Below are 18,264 nucleotides of genomic sequence, written 5' to 3'. Positions count from 1 at the left end.
ATGAGAATAATGACATGATGAATCTATATCTGGTCATATTAGTCTGATGACAGCAAACAAGATATAACACATTCACATGAATACACCTGGTCAATCAATGGTGGAATTTACATCAAGAATATTTTTTTAAAAGTTCATGAGCCATTTTCCATTCTTATAAAACAAACTAAAATAGTAAGAGCTTATTCTAATTAAAGGTTTATGATTTTCATATATTTTCCAAAGTATTTAAAAGACACCAAGTTAAGAAAAATCATTTTTAATTTTGCAATAACTTTATATACATTAATACCACTCATTTAACACCAAAAACAATCTTTACTTGTACAATGTAAAAAATTTTTGGACAGTATGTGACTAGAAATATTCCATTACCATAAAGCTACTAACAGATTAATGCTCCTAAGAGCAAAGTTAGGAAAGCAAAAACAGTAATTATACCAGTGATAAGCACCAAGACAGAACTTTTTTGCACTTAGGACCCGATTGGTTGTATTTAAACATAACCTCTACTAATAGAGGACCAAAATAACACCTTATTTGACAAAAAAAGAAAAAGATAAAAAAATATATACTGAGGTATGGAAAATGTGAAGAATGCCCACGTTAAGAATAAAACAATGCTGCCCTGGCTGGTTTGGCTCAGTGATTAAGAGCATCGGCCCCACACCAAAGGGTCATAGGTTCAATTCCCAGACTGCTCAGGGCACATATGGAAGAAAACCAATCAATGTCTCTATCTCTCGGTCTCTCCACCCCATCCCCCTCAACCCTTTCTCCCTTCTACTCTCTCTAAAAGAGAAAACAATCAATGGAAAAAAATATCTTCATATAAAGTTTAACAAAAAAAAATATTAACAGTGAAGGCAATCACATTTGGTTTGGTTTTGGGTTTTGGCAAAATATATTCATATGTCACTTTACTGCCTCTTTAGTTCACTGTATCCAATTCCGACTGCTCCATTTTTGTTAACGTGTTGTCACACTAATGTAAATAAATAGGCTGAATTATGGGAGTTTGCTGTAATACATCCACAGCATTAGAGCTAGGCCGCAGTAGCTCAGCGTTAGCTGTGCAGCCAAGAGGAGTGATGTACAAACAAGCTTACACAATGGCCTGAAAGACATTGAATTTCCCCCAAAACAAAGCCGAGGCTGAGCAATGGAGGAACTAGGGGACCTGTCATCACAATTTAGAATCAGTGACAGATTTGGAAAAAGAAGAGGAAGGAATGATGCCTCAGGCACAACATTCCCGACACTGGAGGATGTGAAGCTGCGACAGCCACTTTTCTGGGAGGAATCGGACTGACTCTGGCTGCACTTGGAGGGATTCCTGGGTCTGCAGCCGAGGATCCCTGCGCCTGAAGCAGCCTCTGGCATGGCCCTCACCTCACTGAGAACATCTGAGAGTGTGAGCCTGGGTACTGCTCCTCTGGTCTCAATGGTTCCCTCAACACAGACACTATCCCCCTGGATGCTTGGCCGGAAATCATCACTGCCTTCCACTTCTGACTCAGCCTCAGAATGAGGGTCTCCTCTGCCTGCTGGTCCCTGAGTGTGAGGTAATCCCAGCACACGGTATGCTATAGAGCTGGAACATAGGAAGTCAGGGAGTGCACTTAACACTCAAGCAATCTAAACTCAGCACTATCCAGTTTTTGTTACCTCAGTAATACTTTTTAGCAGGAAAGTTCCTCCACACAACTTATCATGTAAAGAAAAAATACTGCTAGAATATGATAGGCAGATTTTTAAAGTTCAGTGTGAAACTCCTAAGGGAAAGAAAAGGAGACATATTATTTTTCCACTTTTATGTTCCTGAGCCATCTACTTCCCAAATTTGTAATCATATCTCTGGGCATGTCTATACAGCTCTTTAATTCAGTTTCAAGATCCATAGCATTTTTTAAACAAAATGACATAGTTGCATTCTTTAAATGTCAGGCATGAAATCATCACTTAAAAAAACAACTAGTTAGATAATATATATGTGAGTCAGATACAATTCTCTCCTTTTTTTAAGGTGCTTTATTTGTCTGTTGAAGACACGTTATGACTGTTTCTAATAAAAGCCCCTCGAAGGAGCCTCCCACAGCATCGGCAGTTTGGTATTTTGCTTCAATGTTGTCAGGTTCTTAAACTACACTGTCAGGTCATGAAAACCTCCCAACTGAACAAAAACTTCACTTATTTTTAATTCAGTGAATTTTAGTCACACCAAAATAACGAACTAACCTGTCTAAACATGCAGCTTCTCTTTCCTTCCCCCATGAACTAAATAGTTAGATTTGATGATCAGGTTAAAATCCACTATATTTCAAGTTAAACTATGAGGGTTCTATACAAGTGTAGCATGATTTTAAATTCACTTTGGCATTCATTTTTCTGTATTTTCCTATATTCATCCTAAATCAACTTCCTATCCCATAATATTAGGAAGAAATTAAAAGGGTTTTACAGTTCCAGCAAATTCTCAGTTTATCAGAGTTTACTCTTAGCTCAGTATCATACAACCTGTACATGATGCAAGTACATGGATAAAAAGTATTTCAAATACAAAAAAAAACTTAGCTCTGCGTCATAAATAAATTTGGGTAAAACCGCAAGCCTTCCACTGAGTCGTCTCGGCAAAGATGGCCCATCTTCTCTGCAAGCAGCAACCTAGGAATCAAGGGAGAAAACCACAATCACCTGTCCATTCAGAAACACAAGTTGTAACAAAGAGTAAGGCCCTTACTTACCTTTCTTTAGCCAGCAGGACAGACATTCCCACAAGCTTGGCAAACTCTTCTGATGTTAGGGATCCCTTTTCTGAAACCTTACAGAAACACACAGCAAAATAAAATGTCATAATTTAGACCACCAAGGTACTAACCTAGAAAGAATTTCTACCAGCTATACTCAGGAAATAATTTACTGAATTTTCTACTAAAATCCAAAAAATATCCACTATAGAACTAAGCCTGCACTAATGTTTAATTCTATAAAAGCTGAAGGATCCAGACCAAAAAAAGTAGAGGCTAAAATATAAAACCCTCTAAAATATAATCAAGGCACTATACTAAAGTCTAAAAAAAATTTCTGATATTCTGAAAAGGAACATATAACAAATTCTAATTGAATTCATATTACACAATCCAGTGAAGAACCTTCTTTATATATCAGTTTAGTTTTTTGTGGGTTTTTTTTTTTAATGTATTTTATTGATTTTTTTACAGAGACAAAGAGAGAGGGATAGAGAGCCAGAAACATCGATCAGCTGCCTCCTGCACACACACACACACACACACACACACACACACACCCCGCCACTGGGGATGTGCCCGCAACCAAGGTACATGCCCCTGACTGGAATCGAACCTGGGATCTTTCAGTCCGCAGGCTGATGCTCTATCCACTGAGCCAAACCAGTTTCAGCTTGGTTTAGTTTTAAATATGTGGTCAGAATACCTATAGTCTCAGGTATTTTCATGTAATTTAAATTGAAAAGTATAATAAGTATAAGCTATTCAAATTATACAGGCTCACCATAGAGACTATGAAGGTAGTAATAGGTCAAATACCATGATGAGTAATAGCAGTCTGGCCATAAAATCCATCTAAACTACAGATGCTTTTCATATTTTTGAAACAATTATTTCATAAAACAACTTTTGATGTTTGTAATGCTACTTATGTAATTGCTACTAAAAGTAAAAGTTCTATTGTGGATAACATTCTGAATAACAAAGTTAAAAAACCTGTTCTTAAGATAGCTTCAAACAAAAAGAAAACACCTCATTAATTCTAATTCTCTTTTCCTGTAAGATGTTTTGAGCATTAGTACAATTCAAAAAAAGCTTTCAGAGAATAATTATGATTAATATTTATTCATTGTTAATGATAAACCATTTTTAACTGGGCCAACAAACACTACTTTTTAGTAAAGTTAAGTTCGAAAGGAAATCCTGTTTCTCAAGTTGCTAGACATTTGGGTCCTCACAGCAAGCCCTATGACCAGAGGAAACCGGGTTCACATACTGTCTCCAAGGCTGAGGCCACCATTTCCTCTTCCTTGTGGGACTGAAGCTCAATTACCATGACGCCACTGTCAAAAACTCGGAGCCTAAAACAGCAGGCGGGAGAACAAAGCTGTGAATATGTAGGATCTTCAACCACTAAGGAGGCACAATATTATTCACCTTCTTTTATGCCCAGGTATGAGGCAATATTAACACAAAACATCATTTGAAACTTAACAATCACAAGCAACCATGGCATAATTATAAAGCTCATGAATAAACTATTACCTACATACTTAAAAAAAAATACATATCTGGCTATTTTTTTCAATTTTTATTTTCCAATTATAGTTAACATTCAATATTATTTCATATTAGTTTCATATGTACAATGTAGTGATTAGAGAATTATATAATTTATGAAGTTATCACCTGATAATTCTAGTACCCACCTGGCACCATGCATAGTTATTACAATGATATTCACTACGCAGTACATCTCTGGCTAATTTTTTTTAACCATGAAGATAAGGAAAATACAATTCTGAACATCTGTATTGTACTTCTGGGTCTCCAGAGACAAACACAGAAAGTCTAAGGGAAGAGGAGCTAGTTACTCTGACCTCATGGGAAGAGCCCACATTCTTATCTCACTGCGCCAAAACGACCGGAGCTGGATTACTACCCGCCTCAGGCCATGCACAGGATGGAAGCCAGGATGACGGAGGTGCTTGTGGTGCCAAGTGAATTCTGTTAACACAGAATTTCAAGAGGGGCAAAATGTTGGCTCACCCCACAGGATGGCAGACCTGGCAGGGCTTTCCTATCTAATTAGTGCAGATAGTTTCCTATCTATAGTTGGCAAACTTCCTGCAGAGATTCTTTTACCTGAGAGGTAATTTCAGAGCTTCCAGCATCTTGCATGCATTCACTAAATCTTCTGGTGAGAGCAACTAATGGGGAGAAAAAAATCCAGTTTACACTGCAAATTAATAGAGTGATGCTATAAAATTATAACGACCACTAAAACAAGAGAAATTTTTAAAATTATCATTTATCAAGAATTTTAGGTGGCTTAATCACTACAAAGCAAAAAATTAACAAAGTTGCAAAAACTTCTATTCATTAAAGCAGTGATAGTCAACAGAAGCAGAAGGTAAAGTCATATATATAATTTTAAATTTTATAGTAGCCATATTAAAAAAATTAAAACGGGTTAATTTAATTTTAACACATATATACCCAATAGATCAAAAATTCAGTATACAGAGTGGGGCAAAAGATTTGCAGTTGTTCATATGAAAAAATAATGCAATAAATAATAATCCTATATAATAAAAGCCTAATATGTTAAGTATCCAGTCATTCAATCAACCAATCAAAGAGTAATATGCTAATGATATGCTAAGGCCACTCAACTGCTTGCTATGACGTGCACTGACCACCAGGGGGCAGACAGTCGACCAATCAACCAGTCACTATGATGTGCACTGACCGCCAGGGGGCAGACACTCTGGTAGGTTACCTTGCTGCTGGAGTCAGGCCAATTGGAACTGAGCGAGACTAGCTGGACGCGTCCTGGAGCCCTCCCTGGCTGGCCAACCTCCTGCATCCCTCCCGATTGTGCACCAGTGGGGTCCCTCAGCCTGGCCTGCACCCTCTCACAATCCAGGACCCCTCGGGGGATGTCAGAGAGCCAGTTTCGACCTGATTCCACAGGCCAGGCTGAGGGACTCCACTGGCGCACGAATTCGTGCACCGGGCCTCCAGTACAAGAATAAACTGTGTTTTGCATATTCACAACTGGAAGCCTACTTCTGCCCCACCCTGTAAAATCGATACAAAAATTTTTAATCATATATTTAAGATTTCTTTATTCTGTACTGTCTTCTAAATGAGATGTGTAATTTACACTTACATCAATTTGGGTTCACTACATTTTAAGTTCACAGTCATCACAGGTGGCTAGCTCGTCGCTACCCTTCCAGACCGTGGAGCCGTGTGGTGGTTGACAAACACAGCTTTAAGTCACACAGAACGGCTATGGAGCCAGCCCAGCCTGGGTCCAAACCCTATCAAATCAGTCTCCATGCCGAAACCAGTTTGGCTCAGTGGAAGAGCATTGGTCTGCGGACTGGAAGGTTCCAGGTTCGATTCCAGTCAAGGGCATATACATTGGTTGCGGGCACATCCCTGATAAGGGCTGTGCAGGAGGCAGCTGGTTGATGTTTCTAGCTCTCTATCCCTCTCCCTTCCTCTCTGTAAAAAATCAATAAAATATATTTTTTTTTAAAAATCAGTTTCCAGGTGCAACCTATGTAAAATTATTTAATCTTTCTAAGCCTCAATTTCCTCACCCCATGTTACCACCAGATTGGGATAGTAAAAGTAGCTGCCTCCCCGAGTTACTGGGAGGATAAATGAGGTAAAGTGCAGAGTGCCTGGTAGGTAGTAAGTACCGTACTCACCAAATGGCAGTTATGACTATTCAAATAAAAAGAGCATAGGCTTAATTTGTGAGTCAGGGGTGAACACTGGAAAGACAGAGCAAACCTTTGACACCACAAAACTGTGTTTGACTGTGAAGGCATAAGGGGTGCACGGACAGAAGCTTGGAGGCCAAGGACACCTGAGTGTGAAGGGTCAATGAAAGTTGAAGAATAGCCTCAGCTGATTCACACCAAAGGACATGGCAGCTGTCCCTGTCATCTACGGGCACTCTGTATCCACCCCAATTAAGTCAGACAGCTAATTATCCCAGAGAAAGGGCATCATGGCCAACTTATTAATCACAACACAAGCAGACTATTAGAGCTGAAAGCTGTCAGTCAGTCCAAAGGGTAGAAAGGGTAGAAAAACTGAGTTTGAGAGGTTAAGTAAGCTACTCAAGTTCATCAGCAAAACCGGGAACAAAATCCACCTCCAGATCACAGAGTGGTTCTTTCACTGCACCATACTTTTTCTCAAAATAGTTTTGATAGTCACAACCCTTCCTCAAATTGTATTCATTGTAGGGAAATTTGTATTATATTAAGAAAGTCTATATTTAGATTTTTAAAGAAGCAATCTAAATATTCTATGCTTACTTCCATTCCTCGAGCTCGGTTTACTAAACAGTACACCTCCGTGAGTGACATTATACCCCCTCGTTCCTATTAAAATAAAATAATGAAAATTTTAAAAGTATTATATTATAATTAGCACCATTTAGCATTTCTTAGAAATCATAATCAGAGTAAAACTGGAAATTATAAAATTTCTTAAGAAGCTTTATACTATTTACACACAGGAGAACTTAGATACCACGAGACATTTAAATTCAATATCTAGTCTTTAATGACATTATTACTCTTTTCACATTTACTTAAATGAAAAAAGTCTCTCCACCATGTTTCAAAAGTGTTTTAAGTTGTTCTAGCTAATAAACAATGAAACTATAGAACTGAGTAAGAATATCTCCATTTTCTATTCCTAGACTATAATAATAAAAGCATAAGATGCAAATCGACTGAACAGCTGAACTACAGAACGACCACCCAGACGACCTTCTGGATGATCACGCTATGACACCCGCTGGTGCCAGGCCAGCCAAGACAGTGCAATGAAACTGATTGGGGGCCCGGCCATCACCCCATGATCGCCCTGCAGAGGGAGTTCCAGGCCACCAGTCCATAGGGCAATCAATCAATGGCGGGGGGGGGGCCGGGCCTCCACAATTGCCCCAAAGAGGGAGGCCCAGGCCACCAACCAGCAGGCTATGGCAGGCAGGTGGGCCTCCCTCTGAGGGGGCAATCCATTGTGGAACCCCAGCCAGGTGGGCAGGGCCCACCTCTTTGGGGCAATTGATGATAGAGCCCAGTGATCAATCGCCCCAAAGAGGGAGGCCCAGGCTACCTGGCGGCAGCGCTGTAGTGGGTGGGCAGGGCCTCCCTCTGCCAGGCGATTGATCGCGGGGCTCCCAGACTGTGAGAGGGCACAGGCTGGGCTGAGGGAGCACCCCCAACTGCACGAATTACGTGCACCAGGCCTCTAGTGAAATAATAATGTAGATAAAGACTGTTAATGGCTGCTAACATCATAAAGAAAAGACAATCAGAAATGTACCTCCTGATGAAAATGCACAAACTTTATGAAATATTCTTATCAGCCAAGACCGGTTTGGCTCAATGGATAGAGCGTCGGCTTGGGGACTGAAGGGTCCAGGATTCGATTCCCGTCAAGGGCATGTACCTTGGTTGCGGGCATATCCCCAGTAGGGGGTGTGCAAGAGGCAGCTGATCGATGACTCTCTCTCATCAATGTTTCTCTCTATCTCTCTCCCTTCCTCTCTGTACAAAATCAATAAAATATATATTAAAAATAAATAAATAAATATTCTTATCAGAAAAAAAAAACTTCTAGATATAACTACCAGATTATAGGAAACCATGTTAACATACAAGTCAGCAAAATCCAGACTGAAACACTCTATCAGATAAACTATTAATTACTCCAATCAATAAATTGGGAGGAGGGGTACAAACAAGGAAAACCCATGGAATTAATAAAAACTTGAGAGACAAATCAACCAATTTCAATGTATTCTGATTTGAACAAACCAATTGTAAGAGAAAATGTGAAAAATAACTAGGTATTTAATAATGTTAAAAAGTTATTTTTAACTTTTCAGGTGTAAAATGGGATTATAATTACATTTCAAGGTTTATTTATTATCATAATTACACACTGAAATATTTACAGATAAAAGTGCTGTGATGTCAGGGATTTGCTTCACAGTAATTCAGAGTGGAGGTTGGCTTCCAGAAGAAGCTAGATGATGGGCACATAAGGATTCATTATCCTAATCTATTTGTTCATGTTTGAAATATTTATTAATACAAGTGCTTTAATGAGTAAAGTTTTGATTGCCTGAATAATGTTAGACTAGAAGAGAAATCTTATAAAATTAATAGTACATATACAGGGTGGGGTAAAAGTAGGTAGCTGTATATGAAACAATTCATTCTTATATTATTATTTGTTAATTATTGTATTATTTTCCATACAAACTGTAAACCTTCTTTTGCCCCACCTTGTATATTGACTACTGATATATAAAAATAGCTAAATAATAGAAATCGTATATTTCCTTTTGAAAATAAGAGATAAGAAAAACATGCCGAAGCCGGCTTGGCTCAGTGGTAGAGCGTTGGCTTGCGGACTGAAAGGTCCCAGGTTCGATTCCGGTCGAGGGCATGTACGTTGGTTGCGGGTGCATCCCCGGTAGGGGGTGTGCAAGAGGCAGCTGGTCGATGTTTCTCTCTCATTGACGTTTCTAGCTCTCTATCTCTCCCTTTCTCTCTGTTAAAAATCAATAAAATATATTTTAAAAAAAAAAGAAAAAAGAAAAACTTTATATCCACTAGATTTAGAAAGTTACAGATATTTTAAGTGAAAATTAAAAACAATTTAGAAGATTACTGACAAAGAACCCATTAATAAGTACACTAAACTAATTTAATATTCCTGAGGGAAAAAAAATAACATGATGGTTAAACAGTAACCACATCATGAAAGGAGTTACGCTCTTAAGATTTCTGATTACACAGAAATAATTTAACACACATTAAAAAGACCATTTAGGTTTTGTTTTTACCTCTAAAGGGGCCTGCAATATTCCAGCCAGCTGTTTAGCCAGCTGCATGTGGTACTGTGTGCCTGAGCCATAGGTTTCCCTGGTAACTGGGTTAGCTATTCCCATACTCAGCAAATAGGATTTAAACCTGATGGTCTGTAAGAGGAAAAAATACACAAAAAGACAATTCAGAATTATTCTCTCCCAACATTTGAAATCCTTCCATCATAAATTCAATTCTATTCAATTACTTATCATAGATCCCTGCATAATTATAGTTATCCTTCCTTCTATCTTGCTATCTCATACTCCCTTTACTTCACAAGTTTGGTGTGAGAGGTGATTTAAATAACCATGCTATGGTTAATGCCAACAAAATGATACAACTGAGAACTTAGAAAAATGGCTTGTCTAATCGGTTTGGCTCAGTGGATAGAGCGTCAGCCTGTGGAATGAAAGGTCCCAGGTTCGAATCTGATCAAAGGCATGTACCTTGGTTGTGGGCACATCCCCAGTAGGAGGTATGCAGGAGACAGCTGATCGATGTTTCTAACTCTCTCTCCCTCTCCCTTCCTCTCTGTAAAAAAATCAATAAAATATATTTTTAGCCAAAACTGGTTTGGCTCAGTGGATAGAGCGTCAGCCTGCAGACTGAAAGGTAACAGGTTCGATTCCAGTCAAGGACATGTACCTTGGTTGCGGGCACATCCCCAGTGGGGTGTGTGCAGGAGGCAGCTGATTGATGTTTCTCTCTCATTCATGTTTCTAACTTTCTACCCCTCTCTCTTCCTTCCTATAAAAAAATCAATAAAATATATATTAAAAATAAATATTTTTTAAATGTTTTTAAGAAAAGAAAATTAATAATGGCTTAACCAGATTATATACAAATTTCATGAAACAACATGAAACTTATTATATATAAAATAGGCACTCCTTACATATTTCAATATATCTTATACACTGTAAGAAAAGCTACTGAAATATCCTATAATCCCACTAAAATTTTTATGGTTGACTTTTTTTAGCACTTTCATGTGTCCTCAAGTTCTAAGATAAATAAAACACTACATTAGAAAAGCAATCTAGTAAGCTACTGAAACATCGCTGCATCATTTCTGTAGTTCCTCCTTAAAAAGCAGCCTGTTTACCTCATCTTCCGTGATGTCTCCTTGCTTGTCTTTAATCTTATTAGCAATTGACTTCGATAACTCCACCATTTCTTTAGCCTGTCAAGAGCACAATAAAAGTGAAAAGAAATAACTGCCTCCCAAGAATCTGCTAACAAAATATATTTTCAAAACTGTATCATAATTGGTGTGAATTACATAGGTATAAATGACATACCTTGACCATTAGCTTGCTGAGGTCTTCAAAGGCCTGAAATGAGAAATTAGTTTTGTTGGAATCTGTCTAAAGAATCAAAATGTTTTAAAGCAATGAAGCACTCCATTTTCTTTCCTATGATAAAAATATATACAATTTTCTTCAATTTTTATATAAATATTTATACAACTGATAAATCTACCTTATTCTAAGTCAGATTAGCTAAGAAACCATAAATTTTCCTAAACTTGCAAAAACAACTTTTCAAATCTTCCCCAAAGAGTTAAAAGGTGATTAAAAAACAAAGGGTGCTGAAACCGGTTTGGCTCAGTGGATAGAGCGTTGGTCTTCGGACTGAAGGGTCCCAGGTTCGATTCCGGTCAAGGGCATATACATTGGTTGCGGGCACATCCCCAATAGGGGATGTGCAGGAGGCAGCTGGTCAATGTTTCTCTCTCATTGACATTTCTAGCTCTCTATCCTTCTCCCTTCCTCTCTGTGGAAAATCAATAAAATATAAAAAAAACAAAAAACAAAGGGTGACATTAGTGATAGTTCAGAAAATATTATTAACTGTTCTTTAACACAAATAAGAAAATTTGTCACTAGCTTTCCCCAAAACCATTTCCTGATAAGAGGCATTGTGAAGCTTTCTTGGTTGAAAACGACAATATGCAGCTGCAGGAATACTTTGGGCACAACGATTTTGGCTTTAATAGCAGGTGTGATTTAACTGAAACCATAAATCTCAGCCTCTGAATACTAAACATATTATACCTGTGATTTTGGACATAGTAAATATCACAAAAGTAAAACATTCAAATACCACAAAAACATATCTAAAAAATTTAATTGTTTAATTTACTACAATGAATATCCACTTCAAAGGTCTCTTCAAATTTAACCAGACATATTTATAACAAATGTTTCAAATTACCAAAAATATACTTCCAGTGTAGAATACTGTCTACAGTATTTTGAAAACCAATTAAGCAATATATCATTATTTGAAAATCTTCTGGTTCACATAGAACAGTAATCAATAGGTTCTAATTAGCTCATTGCCATGTTAATTACTTGCAGGAAAGCATCCCCCATCTGCAAAAGGACTTTGCTAAAATAAGTGTGTAGGATTCTTATGGCCAGTTCACTAAAGCTAATACCGAAAACAAAGGGGAATGTGCACACACCTAACAGGAATTTCCTCAGATAAACAAAAGGCTTACACACTGGATTCTTATCAGCAACAGCCAGCAGATGCAGGAAACCTTCTGTGGGAAACTGTGGGCACCAGCTGAACCTCAGTCAATTCTAACGTTTAAATGGAGGGCAAATCACACACCCACCCAGTGTTCAAAAGTAAAACACACTAACACTTCACATACCTAGATTTTTATTTTGAATGTTAAAAGAAATTTAAAGGAAACTAGGATGACAATACTTTGAAATTTTTATGGTAAATCACTTTATTATGGTAAATCAATTTATTATATTTTCACTTAAAATGCTAAAATAGTGAGTGCACACAGTATATGTAGATTGGCCCTTATTTCTGTGGTTCATAAAATACAAATATAAATATTTTATATTTATGGAAGAATTTCCTATGAAATTTCAATAATTATAAAACACAAACAAAAGCTTCCTCATTTGTATTTCTATTATTCTAAAATTTGAAATTAGCCAACTACCCCAAAAAATGGGTGGAGAAAATACCTACCATAAACTTAAGCTATATAGGTAAAAATGCAATATAGATACATGTGTTCCTTCTATTTCTCCATCTCACAGTTTATAGAACCTACCATCTCCATATCAAATTTCCATTCCAATTTTGAAAAAATGTGGCATCTGCCTTAAAGCCTGAAGGTACCCTCTTAAGCCAATTTGTAGTATTACTTCTTACAGATTTTCAATCATTACTTTGGTTATTAGTTTCAGTAACTGCAATAAATTCCTTAATTTTCTGTTTCAATATTCTTGATTCTGTACCTTTTCATATTCCATTCTCTCTACCTGGATCCTCTTATCCCTACTGATCATCTGCTAGCAGCTGCTCAACTTTCAGGCCTTAATTTACATTACTTCTGCTAACAAGCCTTCCCTAACTCCAACAGAAGAGTGCCCGTTATGTCTTCCTGTTGCAGCCACCATTTTCTTCTCACATGACATTTCTCACATGGTAGAGAAAGCCGGTCTGCCTTCCTACCAGGCACATTACTGCAATACCCACAACATCTGATGCAGAGCTCACACAGAGGAGAGACTAGGGACTATCTACTGAATAGCACATGCTTGCTACATACTCTGAGTAATGTAACTGTGAAAATTAGATTGAAACGGTAACATTTCATAAATTAAGAATAACAATATTTTAAACACTAAAGCAGTATGGCAGCATTCAGAAAAATGATCACTAATAATGCAAATTTAATTCAACGCTTGATGCCATCTCCAAAAGTGTCACACAAAAGAGATGACAATAAAAGTCACTGAAAAAGGACTTCTCATTGCCACTCAAAAGCAATAGAACCTTTTGGGTGGCAAAGAGAATGGCCATGATGTAGAGGACTACACTTGCCTGCAAATCAAAAGACCTGAGTTCTCCTAACGCTGGTTTCAAATCTAGTCACTAGCTCTGAAATGATCACTTCTCTGGTTAGTCAGAGCCCTCTACTGCAAAAATGCTGGAATTTTATGGGAATAAAAGATTCCAGGAAGATGGTGGCTACAGCAGTATAGTTTTTTAATCTCTCCAATTCCCAACATAAAAACAGACAGGGCAACAATATTTCAAAACCACAGACAACATACTCTGCAAAACTAAGTAACAAGATATCCACAAAAACACCAAGAGCTACAAGACCTGCCATCTAGATAGCAGAGAGAAAAGGAAGGCACTAGGGCAACTGATAGATCTAAAATAATAGAACTCCAAAAGATGCCGCAGCTGTCACTGGAAAGGGAGACGAGCCACCCAAGGACAGTAACACACTGGAAGGGCTTTGCCCCCTTCAATGCTGAGTGGTACTGAGGTCCTCAGGAATGGCTGACAGCCTATGAACTCATGAAACTGGCCCTTCAGGCTTCCAGGACAGGATCCCACACTGGGGAGAAACGATTGAGAAAGGAATAAAAATTCAGCAAGGTAGGGATAACAGAGAGAAAGAGAAAAAAGGTTCAGATAAAAATAGGATGGAAACAGGGCCAGGAAATCACAGAAAGCAGCCACCAACTTTTTAACACTGTATGAACACAGCAGGAGAGTGAGCTCTGTGGAGAGAGAAAAGCTACCCTGAATTAGCTCTTGCTCTAAAAGTTCAGGAAAACAGCCTAAACCGGTTTGGCTCAGTGATAGAGCGTCGGTCTGCGGACTGAAAGGTCCCGGGTTCAATTCCGGTCAAGGGCATGTACCTTGGTTGCGGGCATATCCCTAGTAGGGGTGTGCAAGAGGCAGCTGATTGATGACTCTCTCTCATCGATGTTTCTAACTCTCTATCCCTCTCTCTTCCTCTCTGTAAAAAATCAATAAAATATACTTTTAAAAAATAAATAAATAAAAATAAAAGTTCAGCCGGGACCGGTTTGGCTCAGTGGATAGAGTGTCGGCCTGCGGACTGAGAGGTCCCGGGTTCGATTCTGGTCAAGGGCATGTACCTGGGTGGCGGGCACATCCCTAGTGGGGGTTGTGCAAGAGGCAGCTGGTCGATGTTTCTCTCTCATCGACGTTTCTAACTCTCTGTCCCTCTCAATTCCTCTCTGTGTAAAATCAATAAAATATATTTAAAAATAAATAAATAAATAAATAAATAAATAAAAGTTCAGGAAAACAAATTTCACATGAAAATGAGCAATAGCAAAGTATCAAGGTCAAATCCCACACAAAATTAAAAGGAAAAATAATGAGAATAACATTACAGGCATTGAAAGCATGCCAGAAAGACTTGTTCACAGATAAGATTGAAATGTTCTAGATGTACCAGTTAATAATGCAGATTTTTTTCAATAGATGGAGTTACACATACATTGATATATATGCAATTTGATATGTATGCTATTTTGTTGTATTGACAACAAGCTTCAAAACTTCATATGTCAACTTTGCTGAAGGTGTTATCATAGATACTTTTACACTTAAAAATGTCGTATTTCATTCCAAATAAAGAATATCTGTGGGAAGAGTTAATTCATTATTTTGAAGAAAAAGTTATTGTATACTTCAGGAAGCTTATAGTGAACATGCTCCATCTCAAGACACTTGTTAACACTGGTTTAAATGTTTTAAAAGTGATGATTTCAACGTGGAAGACAAAGAACATCCAGGTCAACCAAAAAAGTTTGAAGACCAACAATTACAAGCATTACTAGATGAAGATGCATGTCAAACTCAGAAATTTGCAGAAGATTAAACATTACTCAGCTAACAATTTCCGATTGTTTACATGCAATGGGAAAGATTTTAAAGGAAGGAAAATGGGTGCCACATCAACTGAACAAAAGACAAATGGAAAACCGAGAAGTTATCAGTAAAATGTTGCTTCAACCGTACGAAAGAAAGCCTTTTTTGCATCGAATTGTGACTGGCGATGAAAAGTGGATTTATTTTGAGAATACCAAACGCACAAAATCATGGGTTGATCCAGGTCAACCATCAACATGGACTGCAAGGCCAAATCACTTCGGAAGGAAGACAATGCTTTGGGATTGGTGGGATCAGGAAGGTGTGGTGCATTATGAGCTTCTATTAGGTCTAGTAATAATTAATGTCGTTTTCTAATACTTTTTTAAATCGAATTTATTTAAACAATACAACAAAATTTAATCAACAATATAGTTGCCGTTGTTTTCTACTACCTGTGCCCAACGCTCAGGAAGCATTTTAATCCCTCTGTTGTAAAATTCTTGTGATTTTGATGCAAAAAATTCAGTCAATGCATTTTTGAGGCATTCTTCATTATTAAATTTTTTTCCAAGAAGAAAGTTTTGCAAAGAACGAAACAAATGGTAATCGGAAGGGGCAATATCAGGAGAATATGCAGGTTGAGGGAGAACTTCCCATTCCAACTGGCGCAGTTTTTCAGCAGTGATTCTTGCAGTATGCGGTCGTGCGTTATCGTGGTGAAGAATTACGCCCTTCCGATTAATCAGCGCGGGTTCTTTTTCTCTTAAAGCTTGGGCTAACCTTTCCAATTGAGCACTATACACTGCACTTGTAATGGTTTGGTTAGATGGTAAAAGTTCATAATGAAGAATTCCTTTAAAATTCCACCAAACACACATCACTTTTTTCGCATGCAAGTCAGGTTTTGGCGTGGGCTGCGGAGCCTCATTTTTGTCCAACCACTGAGGCCGCCTTTTCAAATTAACATACAGCACCCATTCTTCATCTCCGGTAACAATTTGCTCTAAAAACGGCAAACGGTTTTGACGAGAGAGGAGCGAACTGCAAATTGTGACTCTTTGATTACAGTTGTTGTCGGTCAACTCATGAGGAACCCATTTTCCAAACTTTTGGACTTTGCCAAGTGCACGCAATTGATTGGAAATTGTTTTCTGTGAACAATTTAAAGTTGTCGCAAGCTCTTGTTGGGTAATTTGAGGATTTTGCACCAAAAGAGCTTGAAGAGCTTCTTGATCAAAATTGGACACACGGCCTTGACCACTCTTGTCATCTAACGAAAAATTTCCCTCGCGAAATTTCTCAAACCAACGCTGGCATTTTCTGGCGCTAACTGCATCTTGACCAAGAGCACTACAGATGTTTTTTGCAGCCTCACTTGCTTTTCTTCCTAATTGGAACTCGTAAAGCATGCAGTGCCGAATATGCTCTTCATCCGCCATCTTCTTAGCCCTAGTTTTGCAACAAAAACTAAACCAAACACAAACTTTTTCAAACAAAACTTGTTAATTGCACTTCACACGTCTGTAGATACCACGTGTTTGAAGGTTATGTCAATACAAGTCAACGCCAAGCAAGATTTTAAACGAATGTTTAAAAACGACATTAATTATTACTAGACCTGATAAAATCAGGTGAAATTGTTAATAATGATCACTACCGACAACAAATAGTCAATTTGAACTACACTTTGATCGTGAAATGACCAGAATGTGCCAGGAGGCAGCTGATCAATCATTCTCTAATCATTGATGTTTCTATCTCTCTCCCTCTCCCATATTCTCTGAAATCAATAAAATATATTTTAAAAAAAGAGACATGATGTTCCCCCTGATGAAAGAATGTAGACCTCTACTCTTACCAAAAGGATCAAACGTGAGTCTAAATAAGCCTCTGGATGCATAACTAGTTTTCTTGACCATAGCTCTGTTCCCTTTGCTTGAATTTCCTCATATAAAGTTTCAGAAACATCTAACGTAATACTCAGGTTGTTCTCCTAGATGACGGGCTGGTTTGATGCATTCCTGACTATCTCTGTGTCTGGTCCCTGAGTAGTTATCAGCATTATATTATGTGCAGTCTGACCAGTGTTAAGGGCCACAAAATAGCGTTTTCCCCTCAATTAAGTTAACCAAAATAATTATATAGTGGACCTTGAATTCATGAAGGGTATCTGCCAATAGATTTCATCTAGATTTTAAAATTTACACACAATATTCCATGTATTTTCTTTTTTTTCTTTTCTTTGTTGATTCAAGTATTACTTATGTGTCCTTATGGCCCCATTGCCCTCCCCAACCCTCCACTCATGCCCTCACTCCCCTCCCCCTAGTGTCTGTGTCCATAGGTTATGCCTATATTCATGCATACAAGTCCTTTGGTTGATCTCTCCCCCTTATCCCCACCCTCCCCTATTTTCCCTCTGAGGTTTGACGGTCTGATCGATGCTTCTCTGTCTCTGGATCTGTTTTTGTTCATCAGTTTATGTTGTTCCTTATATTCCATAAATGAGTGAGATCATGTGATATTTATCTTTCTCTGACTGGCTTATTTCACTTAGCAGATTTACCATGATATTTTTTAACATCACAAAAATCAAATTTGCATTTCTTTGTTATTCCTTTTTCAAAAAAGTTTTCAAAACACATTTTGGCTAAATTTTGCCAACCTGAAGTGGACCTGTTAAATGGTATAAGATACTGTGTAGCTACAGGCAAACTAAATATTCCAATATACAGAATGGAATATTAGTCGGTTTTATCCAAAAGAATAAACACAAATGGCTGAAAAAGACAGATGACCGGAACTTCTGTAAGTTACCTCAGAAATGTTTTTGTCAGTTTCTTTTCTTTTTTCTTCCAGTTTCCTTTCGATGCCCACAATTCCTACAGCCCTTATTCTTCCTGGCTGAAAATCAAAAG

At 37.9% G+C, this 18,264-nt stretch overlaps 2 protein-coding genes across 3 annotated transcripts in view; both read right to left on the bottom strand.

Annotated features, from left to right (window-relative positions):
• The window catches only part of THSD1 (thrombospondin type 1 domain containing 1), a 169,733-nt gene that overhangs the window by 50,110 nt on the left and 101,359 nt on the right, over positions 1-18,264 (bottom strand). The gene's annotated exons all lie outside the window — the stretch shown is intronic.
• Positions 244-18,264, bottom strand: part of VPS36 (vacuolar protein sorting 36 homolog) — a 31,164-nt gene continuing 13,143 nt past the window's right edge. For both annotated transcript variants that reach the window (XM_084879441.1, XM_084879442.1), the window contains exons 6-14: positions 18,164-18,250; positions 10,966-10,998; positions 10,770-10,847; positions 9,640-9,774; positions 7,091-7,156; positions 4,893-4,957; positions 4,024-4,108; positions 2,745-2,821; positions 244-2,664 (exon numbers count right to left, since the gene is read on the bottom strand). In XM_084879441.1, coding sequence (XP_084735567.1) covers positions 2,571-2,664; positions 2,745-2,821; positions 4,024-4,108; positions 4,893-4,957; positions 7,091-7,156; positions 9,640-9,774; positions 10,770-10,847; positions 10,966-10,998; positions 18,164-18,250 — 720 coding nt within the window. In that variant the 3' untranslated portion in view covers positions 244-2,570. The remainder of the gene's footprint in view (positions 2,665-2,744; positions 2,822-4,023; positions 4,109-4,892; positions 4,958-7,090; positions 7,157-9,639; positions 9,775-10,769; positions 10,848-10,965; positions 10,999-18,163; positions 18,251-18,264) is intronic.

This window comes from Pipistrellus hanaki (genome assembly GCF_964339955.1).
Source record: "Pipistrellus hanaki genome assembly, chromosome: 3".
In the NCBI taxonomy this organism is placed as follows: domain Eukaryota; kingdom Metazoa; phylum Chordata; class Mammalia; order Chiroptera; family Vespertilionidae; genus Pipistrellus; species Pipistrellus hanaki.
This window is presented reverse-complemented; position numbering and strand designations above follow the sequence as displayed.